This window comes from Camellia sinensis, chromosome 6 (assembly GCF_055761805.1).
Source record: "Camellia sinensis isolate YWXY chromosome 6, ASM5576180v1, whole genome shotgun sequence".
NCBI lineage: Eukaryota > Viridiplantae > Streptophyta > Magnoliopsida > Ericales > Theaceae > Camellia > Camellia sinensis.
In genome coordinates, this window is record NC_138966.1 from 145,251,922 (window position 1) to 145,274,797 (window position 22,876).

Sequence of the window (22,876 nt, forward strand, 5' to 3'; positions counted from 1 at the left end):
TCTTTTCCTTGCATGTGGCCCTCGGGAACACACCTCGGCGAGGAGGTGTGGAACCTCGGCCTAGACCTGGTCGGTGCCCAGCATGTTTTCCGAAATCAATTGTGTACATACGAAACTTGTTGAAGGTGCATTCAATAGGCTTTGCCATGTGTTTGTAGGACTTGGGCTTGTCTCGACTCCGGCGTTTGAAGGAACTATGTGAGTGGTATTTTTAATAAAGCTATGTTACACTTGCTTTCATAAATCTCGTCTTGCCTTGTTTTGAAAAGTACTTGATCTAGCATGAAGGACTATCCCTATTTGTATATTAAGCACTATCTTGTTTTGATGGCACTTCTTGAAAGTCCTTAGCTGCAGGGGACTATAATGCAACTGCACTCTTGTCTTGAAAGTCCTTAGCTGCAGGGGACTATAATGCAACTGCACTCTTGTCTTGAAAGTCCTTAGCTGCAGGGGACTATGATGCAACTGCACTCTTGTCTTGGAACTGTCATCACCCCCTTGTATTAAGTAGATGTAATAACATCCAAAGAACTTGAAAGGCCGGCAATGAACTTGATTCCCCCCTTGATTGTAAAGTATGCTATGTATTGTTTTAAAAGAAATCTTGGATATCAATCATGCAAAACCTTTATTTCTTATATCATTCACTGAGTATCCAAGCTCACCCTCTCTATATATATGTAGGTGATGAGCAAGAAGGCAATGAGGCCTAGACGTGTAGCCGATGTGTTTTTGGGTGCATTGCCGACGTGTTTTGGATTAGCATTTTGTACCATCTTGAAGATTATGCTTCTTAGTCTATATTTCATGTGTACTTGTATATGTCGGCTTGAGAAGCCTTTTGGTCAAGATGTATTTTGTATCCCATTCCCTTATTGTATCTAAGTTGTAAGACTTTGTAAAAATGTATGTCATTTCATTGGACTTAAGCACGGCTCTCATGGACTATTTAAATTCTGTATATGTATATATATTGCTTCCGCACTTGTAAGCCCCGTATTTTATACTCTGATTGGGTGTGATTCTTGTAAGTCGGCCTTCGGTAATCTCGGATTACTGGCCATCACGGCACCAAACTACTAGGGGCGGTTTGGGGGCGTGACAGGTGAGGTGAAGAAATTCAGAAAAGTCAACAAGCCCAAGCAATTCACGAAGAAAATCTCATTCGTAGAAATGGACAACCTTGCCTGCCATTGCACGCAACTTTTAAATGACGGTTACCTTTCTCTTGAAGTTATCATCTTGCATATATATACAGCAGTTACATTTGAAGAGGAAGGTAGCTGTCATTCATGAGTTGCGGGCTATCTGGACTTTATTGAGCAAGTTCATGAAATGCGTACTCTCATTTGTCCTTTTTTATGACCTTCGTGCAGAATGAGAATGGATGGGCACGTTAGTAATATTTGTTGGCAGGCAGTGGCAGTCTTGCTTGTTTCATTGTCACATACAATTGATGAAACTTGCTTGTACGCCCGGAAATGTATTCTTCTCTGATCTGCCCATTGTCTGAGCACCCGAAGGTAATGGAGCATGGGCCAGGATGCAGCCACCTCGATTCTCTGCAACCAAGTTGCTCAGTAGGAAATTGAAGCCCTCAACTTGATGGCTGGCCTTTCCAACAACTTAAGCGACTGGAGACGATGACTGAAAACCAATACCTTCTCCCCACCTGACTCGGACAAGCCTAACAGATTAAGGAAGAAGTTTGCCATTGCCTGCGAACAAATATTACTAACGTACCCATCCATTCTCATTCTGCACGAAGGTCATAAAAAAGACAAATGAGAGTACGCATTTCATTTCTACGCTCAATCAAGTCCAGACAGCCCGCAACTCATGAATGACAGCTACCTTCCTCTTGAAATGTAACTGCTGTATATATATGCAAGATGATAACTTCAAGAGAAAGGTAACCGTCATTCAAAAGTTGCGTGCAATGGCAGGCAATGTTGTCCATTTCTATGAATGATATTTTCTTCGTGAATTGCCTGGGCTTGTTGACTTTTCTGAATTTCTTCACCTCACCCTTACGACAGTTCGTGAAGTTGAAGAACTGAACAACGTAGTTAAGAAGTTGAACATCACTTGGGATGGGAGCACACTGTATGTGCACACACAGTTGAGATCCCTCATAAAGAGTTCACCTACAGACACGTCAACCACAGAAACAGAGGGCATTGACGATGCCCGGATGGACCACATCTTAGAAAAGTTGGATATTAGAGAAAGACTGAAGGCAAACTTCTTCCTTAATCTGTTAGGCTTGTCCGAGTCAGGTGGGGAGAAGGTATTGGTTTTCAGCTATCGTCTCCGGCCGCTTAAGTTGTTGGAAAGGCCAGCCATCAAGTTGAGGGCTTCAATTTCCTACTGAGCAACTTGGTTGTAGAGAATCGAGGTGGCTGCATCCTGGCCCATGCTCCATTACCTTCGGGTGCTCAGACAGTGGGCAGATCATAGAAGAATACTTTTCCAGGCGTACAAGCAAGTTTCATCAATTGTATGTGACAATGAAACAAGCAAGACTGCCACTGCCTGCCAACAAATATTACTAACGTACCCATCCATTCTCATTCTGCACGAAGGTCGTAAAAAAGACAAATGAGAGTACGCATTCATGAACTCGCTCAATAAAGTCCAGACAGCCCGCAACTCATGAATGACAGCTACCTTCCTCTTCAAATGTAACTGCTGTATATATATGCAAGATGATAACTTCAAGAGAAAGGTAACCGTCATTCAAAAGTTGCGTGCAATGACAGGCAAGGTTGTCCATTTCTACAAATGAGATTTTCTTCATGAATTGCCTGGGCTTGTTGACTTTTCTGAATTTCTTCACCTCACCCTTATGACAGTTCGTGAAGTTGAAGAACTGAACAACTTCGTTAAGCAATTGAACATCACCTGGGATGGAAGCACACTGTATGTGCACACATAGTTGAGATCCCTCCTAAAGAGTTCACCTACAGACACGCCAACCACAGAAACAGAGGGCATTGACGATGCCCGGATGGACCACATCTTGGAAAAGTTGGATATTAGAGAAGGACTGAAGGCAAACTTCTTCCTTAATCTGTTAGGCTTGTCCGAGTCAGGTGGGGAGAAGGTATTTGTTTTCAGCCATCGTCTCCGGCCACTTAAGTTGTTGGAAAGGCTAGCCATGAAAGTGAACACTTCAACTCTTGATTCAGAATTGGGTGTGGGAACGAATAGCTCTCTACAAAATTTGGAAATCGTCATCCTCATTTCAACTCTTTCAATTGGCTTTCCTATCTTTTAAGTTGAATACCGTCAACTATGCATGAACTTTAGCACTGAAAGAAAGAGTTGTTTACTGTGTTACACGGACTCGGGTACGGGTGCCGGGTGCGGTATGTTTGTATAGGTCCGACTCATTAAATCTTAACCCTACATTCAATGGTACACGGTGTGGGGAAAAATATCATATTTTTAATCTAATATGTGACATAAAATGGTACTATATGTAACTCACGGTGTCAAAATCACATTTATAGTAATTTCACAATAATTTGCACATATAATAATTGTGTTTTATACAATTATATAACAAGTGTCCGTTGAAAAGTATCCGACACATATCCCATACCCTTGTCCGACTCTCAGGTGTCCGACACAGGTATTTGATCTATTTTGAAGAGTCCGTGTACCACAGATTGTTTCTAAACATAAGTTCCGGCAATATAAAATCACCGAGTACTACAAAATTGAAAGCAGAATTCAACCGAGTGTGCTACCTGTTGCGGAAACAAGATTAGTCATTGTTTGTTTATCGAGTTTCTTATTTTTGCTTTTTTGGCTACTCGAAAAAAAAATTTGTTTTTCCCGTGCCAACATTACACAAATTTTTTTTAAAGTCTTTTTTCGTTATATATAACCCAACCTAACAAGTTCGCCATGTAAATACAGAACACCTTTTATGCTTGTTGCTAACTACTATGATACCTATGTTCAACTTGCAGCACTGGTAGCAGAGGGAAGACTTCCTATTCGAAAGGGAGAAAATACAAAAATTGAGTACAGAACAGTTCCTATTGGGTCCATTTCGGTTAGCAGAGGGAAGAGTTCCTATTCGAATAGCACAAAATACGAAAATGGAGTACAGAACAGTTCCTATTGGGTTGATTTCAGGTTGGGTGTGAAGGTATATGCGAATGATAGAAGACAAACAAGGAGACAGATAATGTACCAGCACGAAATAAAGGAAATACCAACCGGATCAGACGAACCGACGGTGGTGCTCGATTAACCCTTGCGGTTGTGCTCCACCGACAAAAATCAACTTAAAAAAAAGTATTTATGCATCCACTTCCATGGCTAGCCTTCCCAAGAACTTAAGCTCCTCAAATATTTTTCTCTGTAAAACCCTACAGCTACGGGGAAATGGAACAACGGAGAGACGGGCAGAGAGAAAGACAAACAAAGAGAGAGGTCCGAGAAGGAAGAGAGGCAGACGGGCAGACGGAACTTACACCTCTTCTGAACACTTCGGCATTTTTGAAACTTTTATACTTGTTCTGATAACTTACACCTTTTAATGAAAACTGACATCATTTATAAATTAATTTTCTTCATAAAAGTTACACCTTGGAACTTATATCTTTACATTAATTTTCTTAATAAAAGTTACACCTTGGATCTTTTCTAAAAATGAAACATTCAGCTTCGATGATTGGTCTTCTTTGGGAACTTGTACCTTTTGTAAAAACTCACAAAGTTTACAACTATTCCTAAATTTTACACCTTTCCTAAAAATTTATACCTTCTCCCGGAAATATTTACAACTTCTTGAAAAATTACACATTTTGTGGAAAAACCTTTTTCATAAAATTTACACTTATTATTTCAAGTTACACCTTTAGTGAAAAACAAAACTTACATCTTTTCTATGGTCATTTACACCTTCTTCGGACAAACATACACCATATTTGAAAAGGTTATACCTTTTGTCAAATAATTTCTTTTAACAAACTTTATCAAAAGCTTATTTTTCATAAAACGTGTAAATTTTCAAAAAAGGTCTAACTGTCTTCACCAAAGATGTAACTCCTATTTAAAAGGTGTAAAATTTTTTAAACATGTTTGCTTCACAAAAGGAGTACCTTTTTAGAAGAGGTGTAAGCTTTTAAAATAAGGTGTAAACTTGCTGAAAATATATTTTCCATAGAAGGTGTAAATTTTTTAAAAAGGTGTAAGTTTTGCTGGCAGAAAAGTTGTAATATCCCATAAAAAGTGTAAATTTTATGAAAAAAGTTATTCACAAAAGCAGTAACCATTCAGAAACGGTGTAAGCATTCCCATAAAAAGGTGTAATCATTCAGAAAAGGTTTATGTTTTTAACAAAAGGTATAAATTTTATTCAAATACTCCTTCCATGCAAGGTGTATATTTTCAAAAACATGTATGTAGTTTTCACAAAACATGAAAGTTATGTCACAATGGTGTAACTTCCCATTGAAGGTTTAAATTTTAGGAAAATATAATTCAGATTTCCATAAAAGGTGTAAGCAGTTCAGAAAAGATGTAACTTATTTCAAAAAAGGTGTAAGTTATGTTCTCAGAAAAAGTGTAAGTTCCAATAAAACGTGTAAATTTTTTAATAGACATGATTTTTAATAAATTAGTAACTTCTCACAAAAGGTTTAAGTATTTCAACGAAAAGGTCTAAATTTTATAAAATAAATTATTTCACAAATGTGTAACCTTTCACAAATAGTGTAAGTTTTTTCACAAGGGATGTGAGTAACTTCGCAAAACGTGTAAGTTCCGTTTTTCCCCCCAAAACCTGGAAGTTCCTAAAATCCAATCACACTGTATTTGTCTTTTTCAAATAATGGCAATGTGAGAGAGAAAGGCGTTTCGGAGGGCTTGGCCTTTCTCTCAGTAGAACTCTGTTTCAGAGACGACGAGTCTGGGAGGGCTTGGAATAACGACTCCAAGTCCAAATCCAACCAAGTATGTCAATGTAAAAGAGAACCGTTTTTAATATAGAGCAACGAACAGACAGAGAGAGAGAGAGAGAGAGATAGACTGAGATCAACAGACATAGAGACCTAGATGGACACTGATCGACAGAGCAGCCATTCCGAGATCGACAGAGGGACCGAAATCGACAGAGATCGACGGAGAAGAGACCCACATGGACACAAACAGACCAAGATCGCTGGAGACAGACCGAGATAAACAGGGATCGACAGAGAGAGACTGACATCAACGGAGAATAGGCCGACATCGACACAGAGAGACCAAGATCGATAGCCAGAGAGAAAAAAACCTTTGATTTACGGCGGCGGTGCCAGTGGAGGTGCCGATCTCAGAAGGCTATGAGCACCGGAGGCCACCGACGCTTGGGTGGTCAGCGGGGGTCACGAACCCTTTGATTTGTTCAATGGTTGTCCCAATTTGTTTATGAACACTTCGAAATGTTATTCCTTTTGTGTTTACTACGAATACTTTGAAATGAACACTTGATGTTACTCCTTCTGTGTTTACGAACATTTTGAAATGAACGCTTTGTTACTCCATTTGTGCTTATGAACACTTTGAAATGTTACTCTTTCATACTTTTCGTGAAAATACTTACACCATTTTTGAAAAGTTACTCCTTTTGTTCAAGAATTTTTACCGTTTGTGAGCGGCAACTTAAAGCTTCGTCGGAAGTCACTTATACCATTTGTGAAAAAAAAAATTCATCAAATTTACACATTTTGCTAAAGCTTACACCTTTTCATGGAAGGGCTTACACCATTTTTGAAAAGTTACTGCTTTTGTGTAAGAATTTTTGGCATAACATTTATACTTTTTCTTCGAACTTACACCTTCTGTGAAACCCCAACTTAAAGTTTCTTCGGAAGTCACTTACACCTTTTGGGAAAAAAAAAATCATCAAATTTACACCTTTTTCTTAAGCTTACACCTTTTCGTGAAAATACTTACACCATTTTTGAAAAGTTACTCCTTTTGTGTAAGAATTTTTGGCATAACATTTATACTTTTTATTCCAACTTACACCTTTTGTGAAAGAGTATATAAGCACAAAAGGAATAAATGTTATGACAAAAATTCTTACACAAAAGGAGTACATTTTCAAAAATGGTGTAAATATGTTCCCGAAAAGGTGTAAATTTCATTAATTTTTTTTTTCACAAAAGGTATAAGTGACTTCCGAAGATGCTTTAAGTTGGGCTTTCACAAAAGGTGTAAGTTGGAAGAAAAAGTATAAATGTTATGCCAAAAATTCTTACACAAAATGAATACCTTTTGAAAAATGGTGTAAATATGTTCCCGAAAAGGTGTAAGCTTAAGCAAAAGGTGTAAATTTCATTAATTTTTTTTTTCACAAAAGGTATAAGTGACTTCCGAAGATGCTTTAAGTTGGGCTTTCACAAAAGGTGTAAGTTGGAAGAAAAAGTTTAAATGTTATGCCAAAAATTCTTACACAAAAGGAGTACCTTTTCAAAAATGATGTAAGCACTTCCACGAAAAGGTGTAAGCTTAAGCAAAATGTGTAAATTTTATGAATTTTTTTTTCACAAATGGTATAAGTGACTTTCGACGAAGCTTTAAGTTGGGCTTTCACAAAAGGTGTAAGTTCGAAGACAAAGTATAAATGTTATGCCAAAAGTTCTTACACCAAAGGAGTAACTTTTCAAAAATGGTGTAAGCACTTTCACGAAAAGGTGTAAGTTCGAAGACAAAGTATAAATGTTATGCCAAAAGTTCTTACACCAAAGGAGTAACTTTTCAAAAATGGTGTAAGCACTTCCACGAAAGGTGTAAGCTTAAGGAAAATGTGTAAATTTGATGAATTTTTTTTTCCACAAAAGGTGTAACTTCGGAGAAAAAGTATAAATCTTATGACAAAAATTCTTACACAAAAGGTTTAAGTTGGGTTTTCACAAACGGTGTAAGTTCGAAGAAAAAGTATAAATCTTATGCCACAAAGAGATATAAGTAACTTCGCAAAACGTCTAAGTTCCGTTTTTCCCCCCGAAAACCTGTAAGTTCCTAAAATTCAATCACACTGTATTTGTCTTGTTCAGATAATGGCAATGTCAGAGAGAAGGGCGTTTCGGAGGGCTTTGCCTTTCTCCTAGTAGAACTCCGTTTCAGAGAACACGAGTCTGGGAGGGCTTCGAATAGCGACTCTGAGTCCAAATCCAACCAAGTATGTCAATGTAAAAGAGAACCGTTTTTAATATAGAGCAACAGACAGAGAGAGAGAGAGAGATAGACTGAGATCAACAGACATAGAGACCTAGATGGACACTGATCGACAGAGGGACCGAAATCGACAGAGATTGACAGAGAAGAGACCCACATGGACACAGACAGACCAAGATCGCTGGAGACAGACTGAGATAAACAGGGATCGACAGAGAGAGACTGACATCGACACAGAGAGACCAAGATCGATAGCCAATCTTTCAAAAAACCTTTGATTTGCGGCGGCGGTACAAGTGGAGGTGCCGATCTCAGAAGGCTGTGAGCACCGGAGCCCACCGACGCATGAGTGGTCAACGGGGGTCACGAACCCTTTGATTTGTTCAGTGGTTGTCTCAATTGTTTATGAACACTTCGAAATGTTACTCCTTTTGTGTTTACTACTTTGAGATGAACATATGTTACTCCTTCTGTGTTTACAAACATTTTGAAATGAACCCTTTGTTACTCATTTTCTGGTTATCAACACTTTGAAATGTTACTCCTTTATACTTTTCGTGAAAATATTTACACCATTTTTGAAAAGTTATTGCTTTTGTGTAAGAATTGTTGGCATAACATTTATACTTTTTCTTCGAACTTACACCTTCTGTGAAACCCCAACTTAAAGTTTCTTCGGAAGTCACTTACACCTTTTGGGAAAAAAAAAAATCATCAAATTTTGCACCTTTTTCTTAAGCTTACACCTTTTCGTGAAAATACTTACACCATTTTTGAAAAGTTACTCCTTTTGTGTAAGAATTTTTGGCATAACATTTATACTTTTGTGCTTATATACTCTTTCACAAAAGGTGTAAGTTTGAAGAAAACGTATAAATCTTATGACAAAAATTATTTCACAAAAGGAGTAACTTTTAAAAAAAATATAAGCACTTCCACGAAGATGTATAAGCTGAAGCAAAAGGTGTAAATTTGATGAATTTATTTTTTCACAAAAAGTTTTAAGTTGGGCTTCCACAAAAGGTGTAAGTTCGAAGAAAAGGTATAAATCTTATGCCAAAAATTCTTACACAAAAGGAGTAACTTTTCAAAAAAAATATAAGCAGTTCCACGAAAAGGTATAAGCTTAAGCAAAAGGTGTAAATTTGATGAATTTATTTTTTCACAAAAGGTATAAGTGACTTCCGAAAAAGCTTTAAGTTGGGCTTCCACAAACGGTGTAAGTTCGAAGAAAAGGTATAAATCTTATGCCAAAAATTCTTACACAAAAGGAGTAACTTTTCAAAAAATATAACCACTTCCGAAAAAGCTTTAAGTTGGGCTTCCACAAAGGTGTAAGTTCTAAGCAAAAGGTATAAATCTTATGCTAAAAATTCTTACACAAAAGGAGTAACTTTTTAAAAAAAATATAAGCAGTTCCACGAAAAGGTATAAGCTTAAGCAAAAGGTGTAAATTTGATGAATTTATTTTTTCACAAAAGGTATAAGTGACTTCCGAAAAAGCTTTAAGTTGGGCTTCCACAAACGGTGTAAGTTCCAAGAAAAGATATAAATCTTATGCCAAAAATTCTTACACAAAAAGAGTAAACTTTTCAAAAAAAATATAAGCAGTTCCACGAAAAGGTATAAGCTTAAGCAAAAGGTGTAAATTTGATGAATTTATTTTTTCACAAAAGGTATAAGTGACTTCCGAAAAACCTTTAAGTTGGGCTTTCACAAAAGGTGTAAGTTCGACGAAAAGGTATAAATCTTATGCCAAAAATTCTTACACAAAATGAGTAACTTTTCAAAAAAAATATAAGCAGTTCCACGAAAAGGTATAAGCTTAAGCAAAAGGTGTAAATTTGATGAATTTATTTTTTCACAAAAGGTATAAGTGACTTCCGAAAAACCTTTAAGTTGGGCTTTCACAAAAGGTGTAAGTTCCAAGAAAAGGTATAAATCTTATGCCAAAAATTCTTACACAAAAGAAGTAACTTTTCAAAAAAAATATAAGCAGTTCCACGAAAAGGTATAAGCTTAAGCAAAAAGTGTAAATTTGATGAATTTATTTTTTCATAAAAGGTATAAGTGACTTCCGAAAAACCTTTAAGTTGGGCTTTCACAAAAGGTGTAAGTTCGACGAAAAGGTATAAATCTTATGCCAAAAATTCTTACACAAAAGGAGTAACTTTTCAAAAAAAATATAAACAGTTCCATGAAAAGGTATAAGCTTAAGCAAAAGGTGTAAATTTGATGAATTTATTTTTTCACAAAAGGTATAAGTGACTTCCGAAAAACCTTTAAGTTGGGCTTTCACAAAAGGTGTAAGTTCGAAGAAAAGGTATAAATGTTATGCCAAAAAATCTTACACAAAATGAGTAACTTTTCAAAAAAAATATAAGCGGTTCCACGAAAAGGTATAAGCTTAAGCAAAAGGTGTAAATTTGATGAATTTATTTTTTCACAAAAGGTATAAGTGACTTCCGAAAAAGCTTTAAGTTGGACTTTCAAAAAAGGTGTAAGTTCGGAGAAAACGTATAAATCTTATGACAAAAATTTTTACACAAAAGGAGTAAGTTTTCAGAAATAGTGTAAGCACTTCCACGAAAAGCTGTAACCTTAACCAAAATTTGTAAATTTGATGAATTTTTTTTTTCACAAAAGGTATAAGTGACTTCCGAAAAAGCTTTAAGTTGGGCTTTCACAAACGGTGTAAGTTCGAAGAAAAAGTATAAATCTTATGCCACAAAGAGATGTAAGTAACTTCGCAAAACGTCTAAGTTCCGTTTTTTTTGTAAGTTCCTAAAATCCAATCACACTGTATTTGTCTTGTTCAGATAATGGCAATGTGAGAGAGAAGGGCGTTTCGGAGGGCTTGGCCTTTCTCCCAGTAGAACTCCGTTTCAGAGAAGACGAGTCTGGGAGGGCTTGGAATAGCGACTCCGAGCCCAAATCCAATCAAGTATGTCAATGTAAAAGAGAACCGTTTTTAATATAGAGCAACGGACAGAGAGAGAGAGAGAGATAGACTTAGATCAACAGACATAGAGACCTAGATGGACACTGATTGACAGAGGGACCGAAATCGACAGAGATCGACAGAGAAGAGACCCACATGGACACAGACAGACCAAGATCACTGGAGAGAGACCGAGATAAACAGGGATCGACAGAGAAAGACCGACATCGACACAGAGAGACCAAGATCGATAGACAAACAGACCAATACTTTTCGTGAAAATATTTACACCATTTTCGTGGGTGAGAGACCGACATCGACACAGAGAGACCATGATCGATAGACAGACCGACATCGACATCGACACAGACAGACCAATACTTTTCGTGAAAATATTTACACAATTTTTGAAAAGTTACTCCTTTTGTGTAAGAATTGTTAGCATAAGATTTATACTTTTTTTTCGAACTTACACTTTTTGTGAATGCCCAACTTAAAGCTATTTCGGAAGTCACTTATACGTTTTGCGAAAAAAAAAAATTCATGAAATTTGCACCTTTTGCTTAAGCTTACACCTTTTCCTGAAAAGACTTACACCATTTTTGAAAAGTTGCTCCTTTTGTGTAAGAATTTTTGGCATAACATTTATACTTTTGTGCTTATATACTATTTCACAAAAGGTGTAAATTTGAAGAAAAAGTATAAATCTTATGAAAAAAATTATTTCACAAAAGGAGTAACTTTTCAAAAAAAATATAAGCACTTCCACGAAAAGGTATAAGCTGAAGCAAAAGGTGTAAATTTGATGAATTTATTTTTTCACAAAAGGTATAAGTGACTTCCGAAAAGCTTTAAGTTGGGTTTCCACAAAAGGTGTAAGTTCGAAGCAAAAGGTATAAATCTTATGCCAAAAATTCTTTCACAAAAGGAGTAACTTTTCAAAAAAAATATAAGCACTTCCACGAAAAGGTATAAGCTGAAGCAAAAGGTGTAAATTTGATGAATTTATTTTTTCACAAAAGGTATAAGTGACTTCCGAAAAAGCTTTAAGTTGGGCTTCCACAAAAGGTGTAAGTTCGAAGAGAAGGTATAAATGTTATGCCAAAAATTCTTACACAAAAGGAGTAACTTTTCAAAAAATGATGTAAGTATTTTCACGAAAATGTGTAACCTTAAGCAAAATGTATAAGTTTTCGTTTGTTTACACCTTTGGTAAGTCAACTCACAAAAGGAGTAAGTGTTCAGAAAAGGTGTAAATGATTTCACAGAAGGCGTAAGTTTTCAGAAAAAGATGTAACTTTTCAGAAATCAATTACGCCTTTTTCTGAAATTCCTTACGCCTTTCGTGAAAATATACCCTTTTTGTGAAAACTTATAAATTTTTTGTGACCATTTACACCTTTAGTCATATAATATATTATTTTATTAATTTACCTGGAAAGTGACCTGCTTAGCAGGTCACCAATGTGTAAGTTTTCAAATATTTTGATATAACCCAATACATACAAATGTGTAAATGCAAAATAGAAGGGTGTAAGTGCCTTGCATACCATATGCAAGGCACACTTAAGAAAAGCCCCAAATTCAAATCTATAACATATACAAAAAGGATATAACGGTGGTGTAACGTTGGTGCTTGCCTATGCCTCTCTCAATCCTTAACAACGACAATAGCCATGACATCTACAACCGATTAACCAACCAATCGGAGGCCACCAGCTCTCCCTTCTGGAATCTTGCACAAAACGCATACACCGATAAACTCTTCAGGAGTTGAGTGGTGCGATCGGTGGAACGGTGGAAGATCTTCAAGAGTTGAGTGGATTTTCAAACTCATCACCAAAACAGAACGTTCAATATATTTATGGCCATACATCCTGGATTGGTGTATGTTTTATGAGCTGGAACAACCGGCAGAAACTGAGGTGTGTCTTCTTCCTTTTGTCAATTATGAAATTATTCCTAATTTATCTATTTGGGGCTCTATTCTTGATCCTCACAACTATTTAATTGTGTGTCCACCATGTGCTCGATCATATGACATTGGGTTCTTGGTGAAAGATCTTAGGTTTTTTAGGGTGCTTTGTTTGACAGTATGTATTTGATTTCCTTGTTCTGTTGCCCCAATTCAATTTAATATTTGGCTCAAACTATGTGTTGTCTTTGTTTTGTTGTTCTGCTATAATTTTATCTTGTGCTCACCATGTGTTTGACAATATGCCCAACCCAATAATAACATACTTTTCTTGATTGATGATGACAACCTTGCTTTTTTATTAGTTTGTTCTCTCCGCCTGGAATAATATTAGTATGCCCAACCCAACTTCTGTCTTTGTTTTGTGTAATTGCTGGGTGAGTATTTTGGGTAAATGGATTAAATTTGTTTGGATTCTAAAAGCAACTTCTTGAAGTAAATTAGGTTTCATCTAAGAACATGGTCTTCCTTTAGCTTGAAAAATGGTATTACTAAATCCACCAAGAAAATTGGTAGATCCTCTTCACAACAAAATTATTTTGATCTAGAAGATGAATTTGATCCTCTTGACAGTAATAATATTAGTATATCATTGAGGAACAACAAGATTATGTGTTTTTAAATGTTTACTCTTAAATATTATTGGGAGTTAAGAATCAATTTGTGCTATTTGTTTATGTAAATAAATTTGTTAAGAATTATATCATTCCTTGAGCTATTTATTGAATTTGGATTTGTGCTATGTTTGTTGAGTAGTTTAGTTTCCTTGAGTTATTTACTTATTTATTTATTTTTTAGTTTTTCCTTGTAGATGTGGGCTGGACACGTGGGTTGCAAATTACCCACCATCTATCTATCCCTCAATTGCTTTTCCAAGAATTCTCCATGTGCTAAAAACTGAAGTGGTGGTTCGGCCCAAAGAATTCACTTGCATGCCATTTTTCAACTCTTCCTCCCAATTTGATGGTTTACCTATCTTCTTGGCCGTGCGCCGTTTGAGTGAGGTAGGTGTATGTGTCTTCCGTTAAGTACTGCAAACAAACAATTCTTTCTCAGCTGAAGACAAACCCATATATGTGTATACTTTTTGTTCTGTTTCACTTCCTATCTTGGTTCAGCTTCGTTGTTTCTGGGTTCACAGACTATAGACCAAACTCCACCATCTGGTATGTAATTTAGTGGTTTTCTACTCCTTTTTCGGCTATCTATGGATGCATTAAGATCTTATTTGCATGCCTCTATTCTCATGGGTGTCTGTTAGTGCTTACACAAATTAGGCACACCACCTATTTGACAATATGCCTGAATATGTAGACCAAAAAATTAGAGGGCTTCTATAATTGAAAACTTGCATTGAAAATGGGTGAATGCTCACACACATTGAATTTCTCACTATATAAATATATAGTCTCGCTAGAATTGGTATTACACTGTTCTTTACATCACTGTTGGCATAGTTGTTGTCGTAACGCTGTTCAAGTTGCTAATCCAAATTTCTGGTTCCACCGTTGCAAATCCTGGTAATTATATCCGTATTTTGATGTTTATATGTCAGTTGCACAATATTCACCTACAATGCTTTCATTCTTGCATATGTGTTTAGTAGATGCCCACCAAGTGTTTGTCAATATGTCTAAATCAACAAAAAGTTTAACAACTTGATTTGGGTAATTGGCTCCTCCACCTGTTCTCAGATTTCCAAGGACTCCAACATCAAATACAACAAATGAAAAGACATTAATAAAACTATAAATAGGCTTCATTTGGATGTGCTAATTTGAAATTGAAAGATTTGAAGAGAAACTTTGTTAAATTATATCAATACTACATATTGAATCTAGAGTAATAGTTTTAAAGCGATAGTCTTTGTTAAGTTTACCAGGTTTAATCACAAACCAATTTCAAAAACAACAATCCAAACAGAATGTTGTGATTTTATAGCAAACCAACATGTGTGCATATACATTAACCCATCAAAAGAAAACTAAAAACCCATCATGCCATGAATATAAAGATCAAATTTAACGAAGCACAAAATGGAAAAAGAGCTTACAAACCACCAATTCTAGAAGAAGTTTATCAAAACCAAGCACTGAAATATCATCATAAATTCATAATAGACATCCAAAGACACCCAAAAGGGTGACCACATAATAAGAGCTATAGACTATGCAAAACAACTATAAAATTATATGGTTAATTTCGGAGTTCACATGAAAAAGAATCAGAGAACATGCACCTCAAGGGAAATTGCAAAAAAAACGTACTAAAATTATGAACAGAAAACTTAATGAAAGTACAAGAGGAAGAGTAATCATCCATGACTTCCTAAAGTTTTGAGTAAATATATATTTATATATATATATTTGGTGCCTTTTTCCTTGTTTCTTTTCCAAACCTGTTGGCTTTCACAATTTTCTAGATTTAAAAAATGCTTTTTATTTGGTCATTGTTTGTTTTGAAAGACCTTTCTTAATCTAAACTTTCTTAATATGTAGACCAAAAAATTAGAGGGCTTCTCTAAATGATTCTTTATTTTCATTGAGTTACTTTTGGTTTTCCTTCAACTTGATTGGTTTGTTGATGGGTTGGTTAGGTCAAGTGGTTATTGGATTGGACCATATAATCATCACCATGAAGAAGGAGGGATATGGTTGTGTTTTTCATCTCCTTGTGTTATTTAGTTTGAAGTGGATCTCATCTCATGGATCACAGTAGTAAATGTTTACAAGGATGGTGGAATTATCAAGAAAGTGATAGAGAAGGGAGAACAAGGATGATTGATTGATTTATGATCTTTGTATAGATCGAGATTAGAAACCTTAACAAGCTTTGGCACCATTGGGAGAGGGAAAAAGTTGAGTATTTTACATTGGCTGATCTTTGGAATTTTTTTGATAAATGGAGTGCTTATGGTGCTTATGTGTCTTACCTCTTTGCACTCCAAATCTTTACAAGCAAGTCGTTGGTGAACAATTTAAGGCACCAATTTCATTCTCTACAATTGTATAAGTTCTTTGAAACATTTGTAATTAGCTAGAGCTCGTGCACTGGGTTGCTTTGTTTTTATTTGTAATTTGATAATTTGATACAGTTTGGAACAAAGATTATTTGTTGTGATTACAAAGTTTCTTGAACGATTTATTATGAACTTTTATTCTTTTATAGTTGGTTTGAAGGTTGATATAATGTTGTAATTTAATTGCTTGGAACCCTCATATGGTTTAGTCAAAGTTGTCCCATTTTGATGATTTCTTTCTTGTTTTTTGGTATGAATTATAATTCTATGTTCTTAAAATGGTTTGGCAATTGAAATGCTCGAATCCCATTATTGATTGTTTGGTGTTTATTGACATTGGATAGTTACTCTTCTATATGTTTATTTTGTTATACAAAGCAATTAACTTATTTAGGTTCTTCACGTTCATAACATCAACTCTATTTTTACGAATTGTTGCATTTCAAAATTCTGATTAATGAAAGAACTGGAAACTCTATGATGAAACAGAGATTGGGCTGGGATTGACAACATTTTGCTTACTGTTCTCATTCTTGGGAATCATTTGATTTTTTTGACAAGGGACTACCTACCATGGGAAATGTAAGTAAAACATTTCTCTCATCATAATGTTATTGTTTAGTTTCTTCCATTATTGAGCATTTTCCGTGTGTACAAGGAATTTCATGGTTTGTTTGCTCTATGTTTCCTCTATTTAGTGTGTGTACTCATCTCCAATTTTTATTTACCACTCTAGGCCTTGCCTTGTGATGATTGTACAAGGAACTATTTCTTTCGACGTGGGCTTTTTCTTGGTTGTTGGTGTTCAAGTGTTTATTGTTTTCATAATAATTAGTGAAACAAAGGCACAGATGGATAAAAATGATCAAGGTGAGCTTCTTTTTCTTTTTTATATTTTCTTTTGTGTGTGTGTGTGGTTTTTTGTTTGTTGGATTCCTTGAAGCAATTTTACAACCAATAGAATTCAAAGCTACATAACTCTATATCTAATATTTATTAAAGTTATTATATATGTTCTGTCAATGTTTGTTCTTGTTTTATGGGGCCAAGAAATTTCTTTTTGTATTCTTTGTTGTCTATTTTGCGTCAGAGGAGCGGTTGGGAAATTATCAATTTGCTCAGGGTGGAATGAAAAAAACATTGAAATGGGAAACAATTAAAAGCCCCATTTGGAAAAGAGCATTTGGGCAAAAGCTACCCCAACTAGCTTTAGGCTAAATATGGAATTCCAGTTTGATTGCATTTCCTAATTCAGTTCTTGTGGAAATTAAATAAGCATGGGAATCACTTTTGGTGTTGGTTTCCCAAGTCAGCCCTTTTGCACTTATGGTGTTGATTGGCACTAAAGTACTCCATTCCCTTATCTTTCTAATTTTTTTTTTATGCATTCAAGAAATTGGAACGCAAGGTTTTGTTTGATTTGGTTGGGTTTATTTAAGAAATTGTACCAATTGGTTTTTGAATAGCCTTCTTTTGATTGCTTAAGTAGTGGAGTGTGTTTACTTTAATACCAATTGTTTGTTTCTTTGCCATGACTGATTTGGAATACCTAAAAATTTGTATCAGTAGATTTTTTGTTTAAGCCAATAAAGTTTTCTAATAAAGACAAAATATGATATTTTTTTTATTATAGAAACAGGGAAGAAGAATAAAGCGATCCCGGTTTTTCCTCCATTGTTTATTATATTCCGGACTTGGTTCCATAGACGTATGTTGTTGTCTTATTCCCGTTTCCATCCTTTGATTCTTTGTATTTGAGTTTTGGGATATGTTGGGCAGGTTTGAAACAGGTTAGTTGTGATTTGAAATAAATAGTTGTTGCCCAGATTTTGGTTTCTTCGCTCGAGCGAGCTTTGGGTTTTAGTTTTTTCGCTCGAGCCAAGGTTCATTCGCTCAAGCGAGCTTTGAGTGGTGTGTCTCTTGGCTTGAGCGAGCACTTTTGCGCTCAAGCGTGCGTCTGCGTCTAGTTTGGACCTGAAGATTGTGTTTCTTCGCTCGAGCGAGCAAGGACTATGTTTTGAGTTTCTTCGCTCGAGCGAGCACTTTTGCGCTCGAGCGTGCTTCTGGGTTGCAGACCTGAAGCTTCGCATTGTTCACTCGAGCGACGCTTCTTGCGGTCGAGCGAGGTTCTTTTGTGTCTGGTCGCTCGAGCGACCACTCCTTCGCTCGAGCGATCCTCGAGTATATCAGTTCGCAGCAGCGTGTTTTTACACACTTTTCTCTCTCTTCTTCCTTTAAACCCTAGATCCGGCACTTTCTCTCTCTACATACACCTTCTCTCTACAAATACACTTGGTTCTTGGGTGTCTTTACCCTAGTCTCTTTGAAGAAAAGGTAGAGCTTGGTGTGGGCTTCGTTTTGATCCGAAAAAGTTGAGCTTTGGAGCATTTTGAGTTTCTTCCTCCTTCTCCTTTGAGTCTCTTCACTTGAGGCAGGGATACCTACTCCTTTCTATGAGTTTTGACATAAATGTTATGTATTTCGTATAGATGGTGTTGTTTGGGAGTTTTGGGAAAGTTAGGGTTTGTGTTGAGATTATAAAAAGGGGGTTTTCAATTGTTAAGCTCCATGTATATGTGATACTTTGGGAAATGAGATTATTGGTGTAAAATTGAGGGAATTGAGCCTTAGGGCTAAAGTTGAGAAAATGGGGAAAATGCCCTAATTAAATTGAGTAATTAATTCGTATAATTATTTTGGAAAAATATGAAAATATAAAATTGAGTTGAAAATCATGAATTTGGGAAGTCATGAGAGTGGATGGTGTAGTTAGATTAATTAATCACTCACCTATGAAAATGTTGATATATTTATTTATCTGTTTAGAGATAACTGCTTTGGGCTATTGGTGGAGGATAGTCTTGATTATTGTAGACACTGCATGATGATTAGGTGAATTAAAACTAATCAATTGAGTTATGTCATTGAATATGACTGATGAATTAACACATTGAATATGTGCCTGGATTGATCATTGTATATGATAAAGCATTTAAATACATTGCATATGTATCTTGTTTGAGAGGAGATATGGGATGTACTCCATGATTTGGGAGGAGATATGGGATGTACTCTCAAACCTGTTTGGGAGGAGATAGGAGATGGACTCCATTGATAACTAAGTTGGCCGAAGTGTCCAAGTGAAAGTCCTGAAATCTTAATTACGTTTGCATAACGTAGATGAATTGAAGTATTGAAGTGTCAATAATATGAGTTGTAGTCTCATTTTGAATTGACGTGTTGAAGTGTTAATAATGTGAGTTGTAGTCTCATTTTAAATAATTATGATCGGAGTACTGTTAATATGAGTTGTAGTCTCATTTTAAACTGTCTGGATAAACAGAGGACCATATCCATAAATTGATTCGGATAACGAAACGGAAAGGGGATTGGAATATACTTGTGAATATGGGTTGGTTATGGAAGAGATGTACGTTTGTTTATATGAGTTAAGTATCTATCAAATGCTAATGTTTTAGCTATTACTCATATTTGGTTTAGCGTATCTCTACTGGGCTTTGACTCACCCTTTATGGGACATCATTTTCAGGTACATGTGATATGCCGCCTCCAAGGATGTAGCTTGGGAGGTTTAGAAGCTGAAAGCTTATTTTTGTTGTTATCTTTTTGTATTACATGTAAACCAAGCCAAGGGCTTAATATGTGTGGAGTTAAAACTCTCTTTTGTTGAAACCAAGTGTTGACTTGGAAAGTTGTAAGCCCGTAGGGCATTTATTTTTGTTGTCAACATGTAATACCTTTTGTAAGAAACACTCTGATGAATGAGTAGATTTTACTTTCTCATGTGTATGGATTTTATAAATGATTGGTTTATGTATTTATTTTGAGGACGTTACAAAGAAACCTGCATAAGATTGATTAATATTCAAGAGGAGGTAGTTTGAACTTTTGATATGTAATGCATTAGAGCGGAGTCCATGGTCTTTTCTTCAATTTGTTTTTTATACATCAATCAATCCTTATTTTTAATAGTTTTGAGTTAATTCAAAAGTTTCATGATACTTGTTCTGTTGCATGAGTGCATAAGCAGTTTCTCTACAACAATTTATCTTGTTTTTGTATTTTACGAAAATTATGAGATGTACCATTGAAGTATTATAACGATTATTCAGTGAATGTACTATCATTCCTATTTTCATGTCTTTCTTTTTCTATAGTTATATTTCCTTTTGGTGTAATTTTATTTATTGTATGTTTTGCTTTATTTTCTGTTGTTTATTATGTAATTTTTATCTGCATTATTCTACTTCTTGACAGATAGAAACTGTGACATAAGTTCACTGTTCTTGTGCATGTATATATCCTCTCTCAATGTCTTATTACAAGACGGTGTCAATATCTTGGCTGTTAATTATGGTTCTCCTAGTGCATGTCCATATCCTTGGCCATTGAAACTTGTAAGTTTGGGCCAACATTTTTTTACTCTCTCTCTCTCTCATGGATTATTGTCATTGCAATTTTATTGCATTTATTGAGAAAGAATGCACAAGCTACATTAGATGTCTTTTTTCTGATCTCTTTAGGCTACTGCAGTTAACACTTCTCCAAGAGGGAAGAAGCTGACCCAATTAGCCAACTCAAGGGTTTGGAATTGGTTTCAGGGCTACCCTACTGGGGGCTTATATCTCCTTAATAAGTTTGTTCTCAGAACATATGGTATCTAACAAATTTTAATTTTGGGAATGATTAGATTTTTAACTTTACATTTTTGATTGTGAAGTGTCATGGCTCAATATGATGTTTTAATTTGTTATGTATTCATTTATTTCGACTATGTATAGGAAAAGAATTCATATTTTTCAGCTGTAAAGCAAATTATATCAAATCAATGGAGTATATAGGGCAGGAGGGTCAGGCTTTGGTTGGCTAATTTTATTGGTCCTTGTGTTCTATATCAAGCCTTCTAATAATTACCTCATTTTTTTTATTTGATTATTCGATCTATATTTTTTTTGTCCCCTTTTTCAATTCATACAATAATGTTTAGAGAATTTTTAATGACAATTTGTCGTTTCTTTGCCTCGTTCTATAATTCTTAGCCAATGATGGCGCAACACCCACGTGCGTGGGGTCTAACTAGTAATAAATAAAAGAACTTAAAGCCTCCGTTTGGAAAGTGGGTTGATTTTTTGGCTATTTTAATCTGGGCTAAAAAGTTTGGTTTGGGAAAGGTTTTTTGGCTTTTTTGACTTTTTTTGTGAAAGAAGAGTGTAATGATTATGAATTGGATGTGATGTTTTGTTTGTTATGGCTAAAATAACTTATTTTATTTTTTGTGGCTATTTTAACCCCAAAATCACTTGTCAAACACCACCAAATAATGGTTCAGCTTTATTGGGTTAAGTGGATGGCAGGCTTGTAATTTAAATTTTTTCTTAGAGTCAAACTTAAAATGGTTAAATTAGATCCAACATCAAATTAGATCCTACTTGAAACACATAATCTTATTATATAGTGTAAGTCCAACTCAATTGGGATTTGTCCACCCCCATTTTCAAGTATTAATCATTTTTGTCTATTTGTATATTTGGCATTTAAATTTTGAAGTGTTTTAACTTTAGTTTCAAATATCAATTTTCAAAAAATTTAAAATTTTGTAAATTCTCTTTTCAAAATTTTTCAATCAAAATTTATATTTGAATATAAAATCCTATAGGAAAAAAAAATCAAAAAATTTGAAACTTGACATAAAAATAGTAACCATTTATATGGGACTACTAGTTACAACTTTTTATTTTTTTTTTGAAAATCTGTACCAAAATATTTACTGTAATTTTTACTTAAAGCTTAACTAAAAATAAAATATTGATTATTAAAAAGCAAAGAGAGATATACTTCTAATTTTTACTTACTAATTATTAACATTTAGTTTTACTAAAAACTGCACCAAATAAGTCAATATCAACTAGATAATCGTTTCGAAATGCTACTAATTGAAATGGCATGTGAGACAAAAGGAAACGAAGTGATTGGAACAAGGGAGAAAGAGGTGTTATAGTTCGAGACATTAAACAAAAATAGAATTCCCAGAAAAAAAAAAAAAAAGAAAAAAAAAATGAAGAAGTTAACTATAATGCAGCATCAACCACCAAGAAATTATTAGATCTAAAGATTATTTGTAAATAATTGACATATATGCTCACAACTACAAGCTACTTGTTAAAGAAGCTTGAAATAAAAGAACAAAATCCCAAGTCCTGAAAATATACCACTGTTGATAATTTAAGAAAGTCGTGAAAACAAAATGGCAGCCAAGAATTATAAGATAACAGAATGCATTTCAGAAACCCTCTGCAAGCTTTAAAGTCTCTGCCTCTGCAAGCTTTAAAGTCTCTGCAAGAGACTTGTGGGGAACAAGTTTCATCGTGCCTCACGGATGCCTTCATGACGAAGATTATTTTGAACATGTAAACTTCAAGCTTCAATCCTAAGATTTTCATGTAATTTACTTTAGAACCAGAGACGAGTTTTAAAGTATAGACAATGATGCACTCATGACCATACGACACCATGGCGTTGGGAAACATGATTGGCAACCCGACAAACCAGTAGTGCTACTCCTACCCTCCATCACTACTCACAACCAAAATGGACTTATTTAAAAAGGCAATGAGAGAGTTTAGCATCAAACACTTGAGAGATGCATGTACAGTGTACTTCAAAGAAACATGGCATCAAAGCACTCATAGTCGTCAACTTTCACATTCCCAAATAGCTTGTCTATAAAAGAGACCTT

General features: G+C 35.2%; 1 protein-coding gene across 12 annotated transcripts; it reads left to right on the forward strand.

Moving 5' to 3' along the window:
* The first annotated feature begins 12,705 nt into the window (after positions 1-12,705).
* On the forward strand, positions 12,706-20,947 carry LOC114320997 (uncharacterized). 12 transcript variants are annotated; one of them, XM_082872668.1, is made up of 6 exons: positions 12,706-13,050; positions 13,912-14,104; positions 15,697-16,701; positions 16,856-16,989; positions 20,398-20,537; positions 20,664-20,947. In XM_082872668.1, coding segments are annotated over exons 3-6 (417 nt in total). In that variant the 5' UTR covers positions 12,706-13,050; positions 13,912-14,104; positions 15,697-16,699; the 3' UTR covers positions 20,805-20,947. The 12 variants fall into 12 exon arrangements, 8 of the variants coding, with proteins under 8 accessions (XP_082728794.1, XP_082728788.1, XP_082728790.1 ...); XM_082872664.1 differs by having other exon boundaries at positions 12,741-13,050; positions 13,899-14,620; XM_082872665.1 differs by having other exon boundaries at positions 12,741-13,050; positions 13,899-14,266.
* Positions 20,948-22,876: the final 1,929 nt, after the last annotated feature.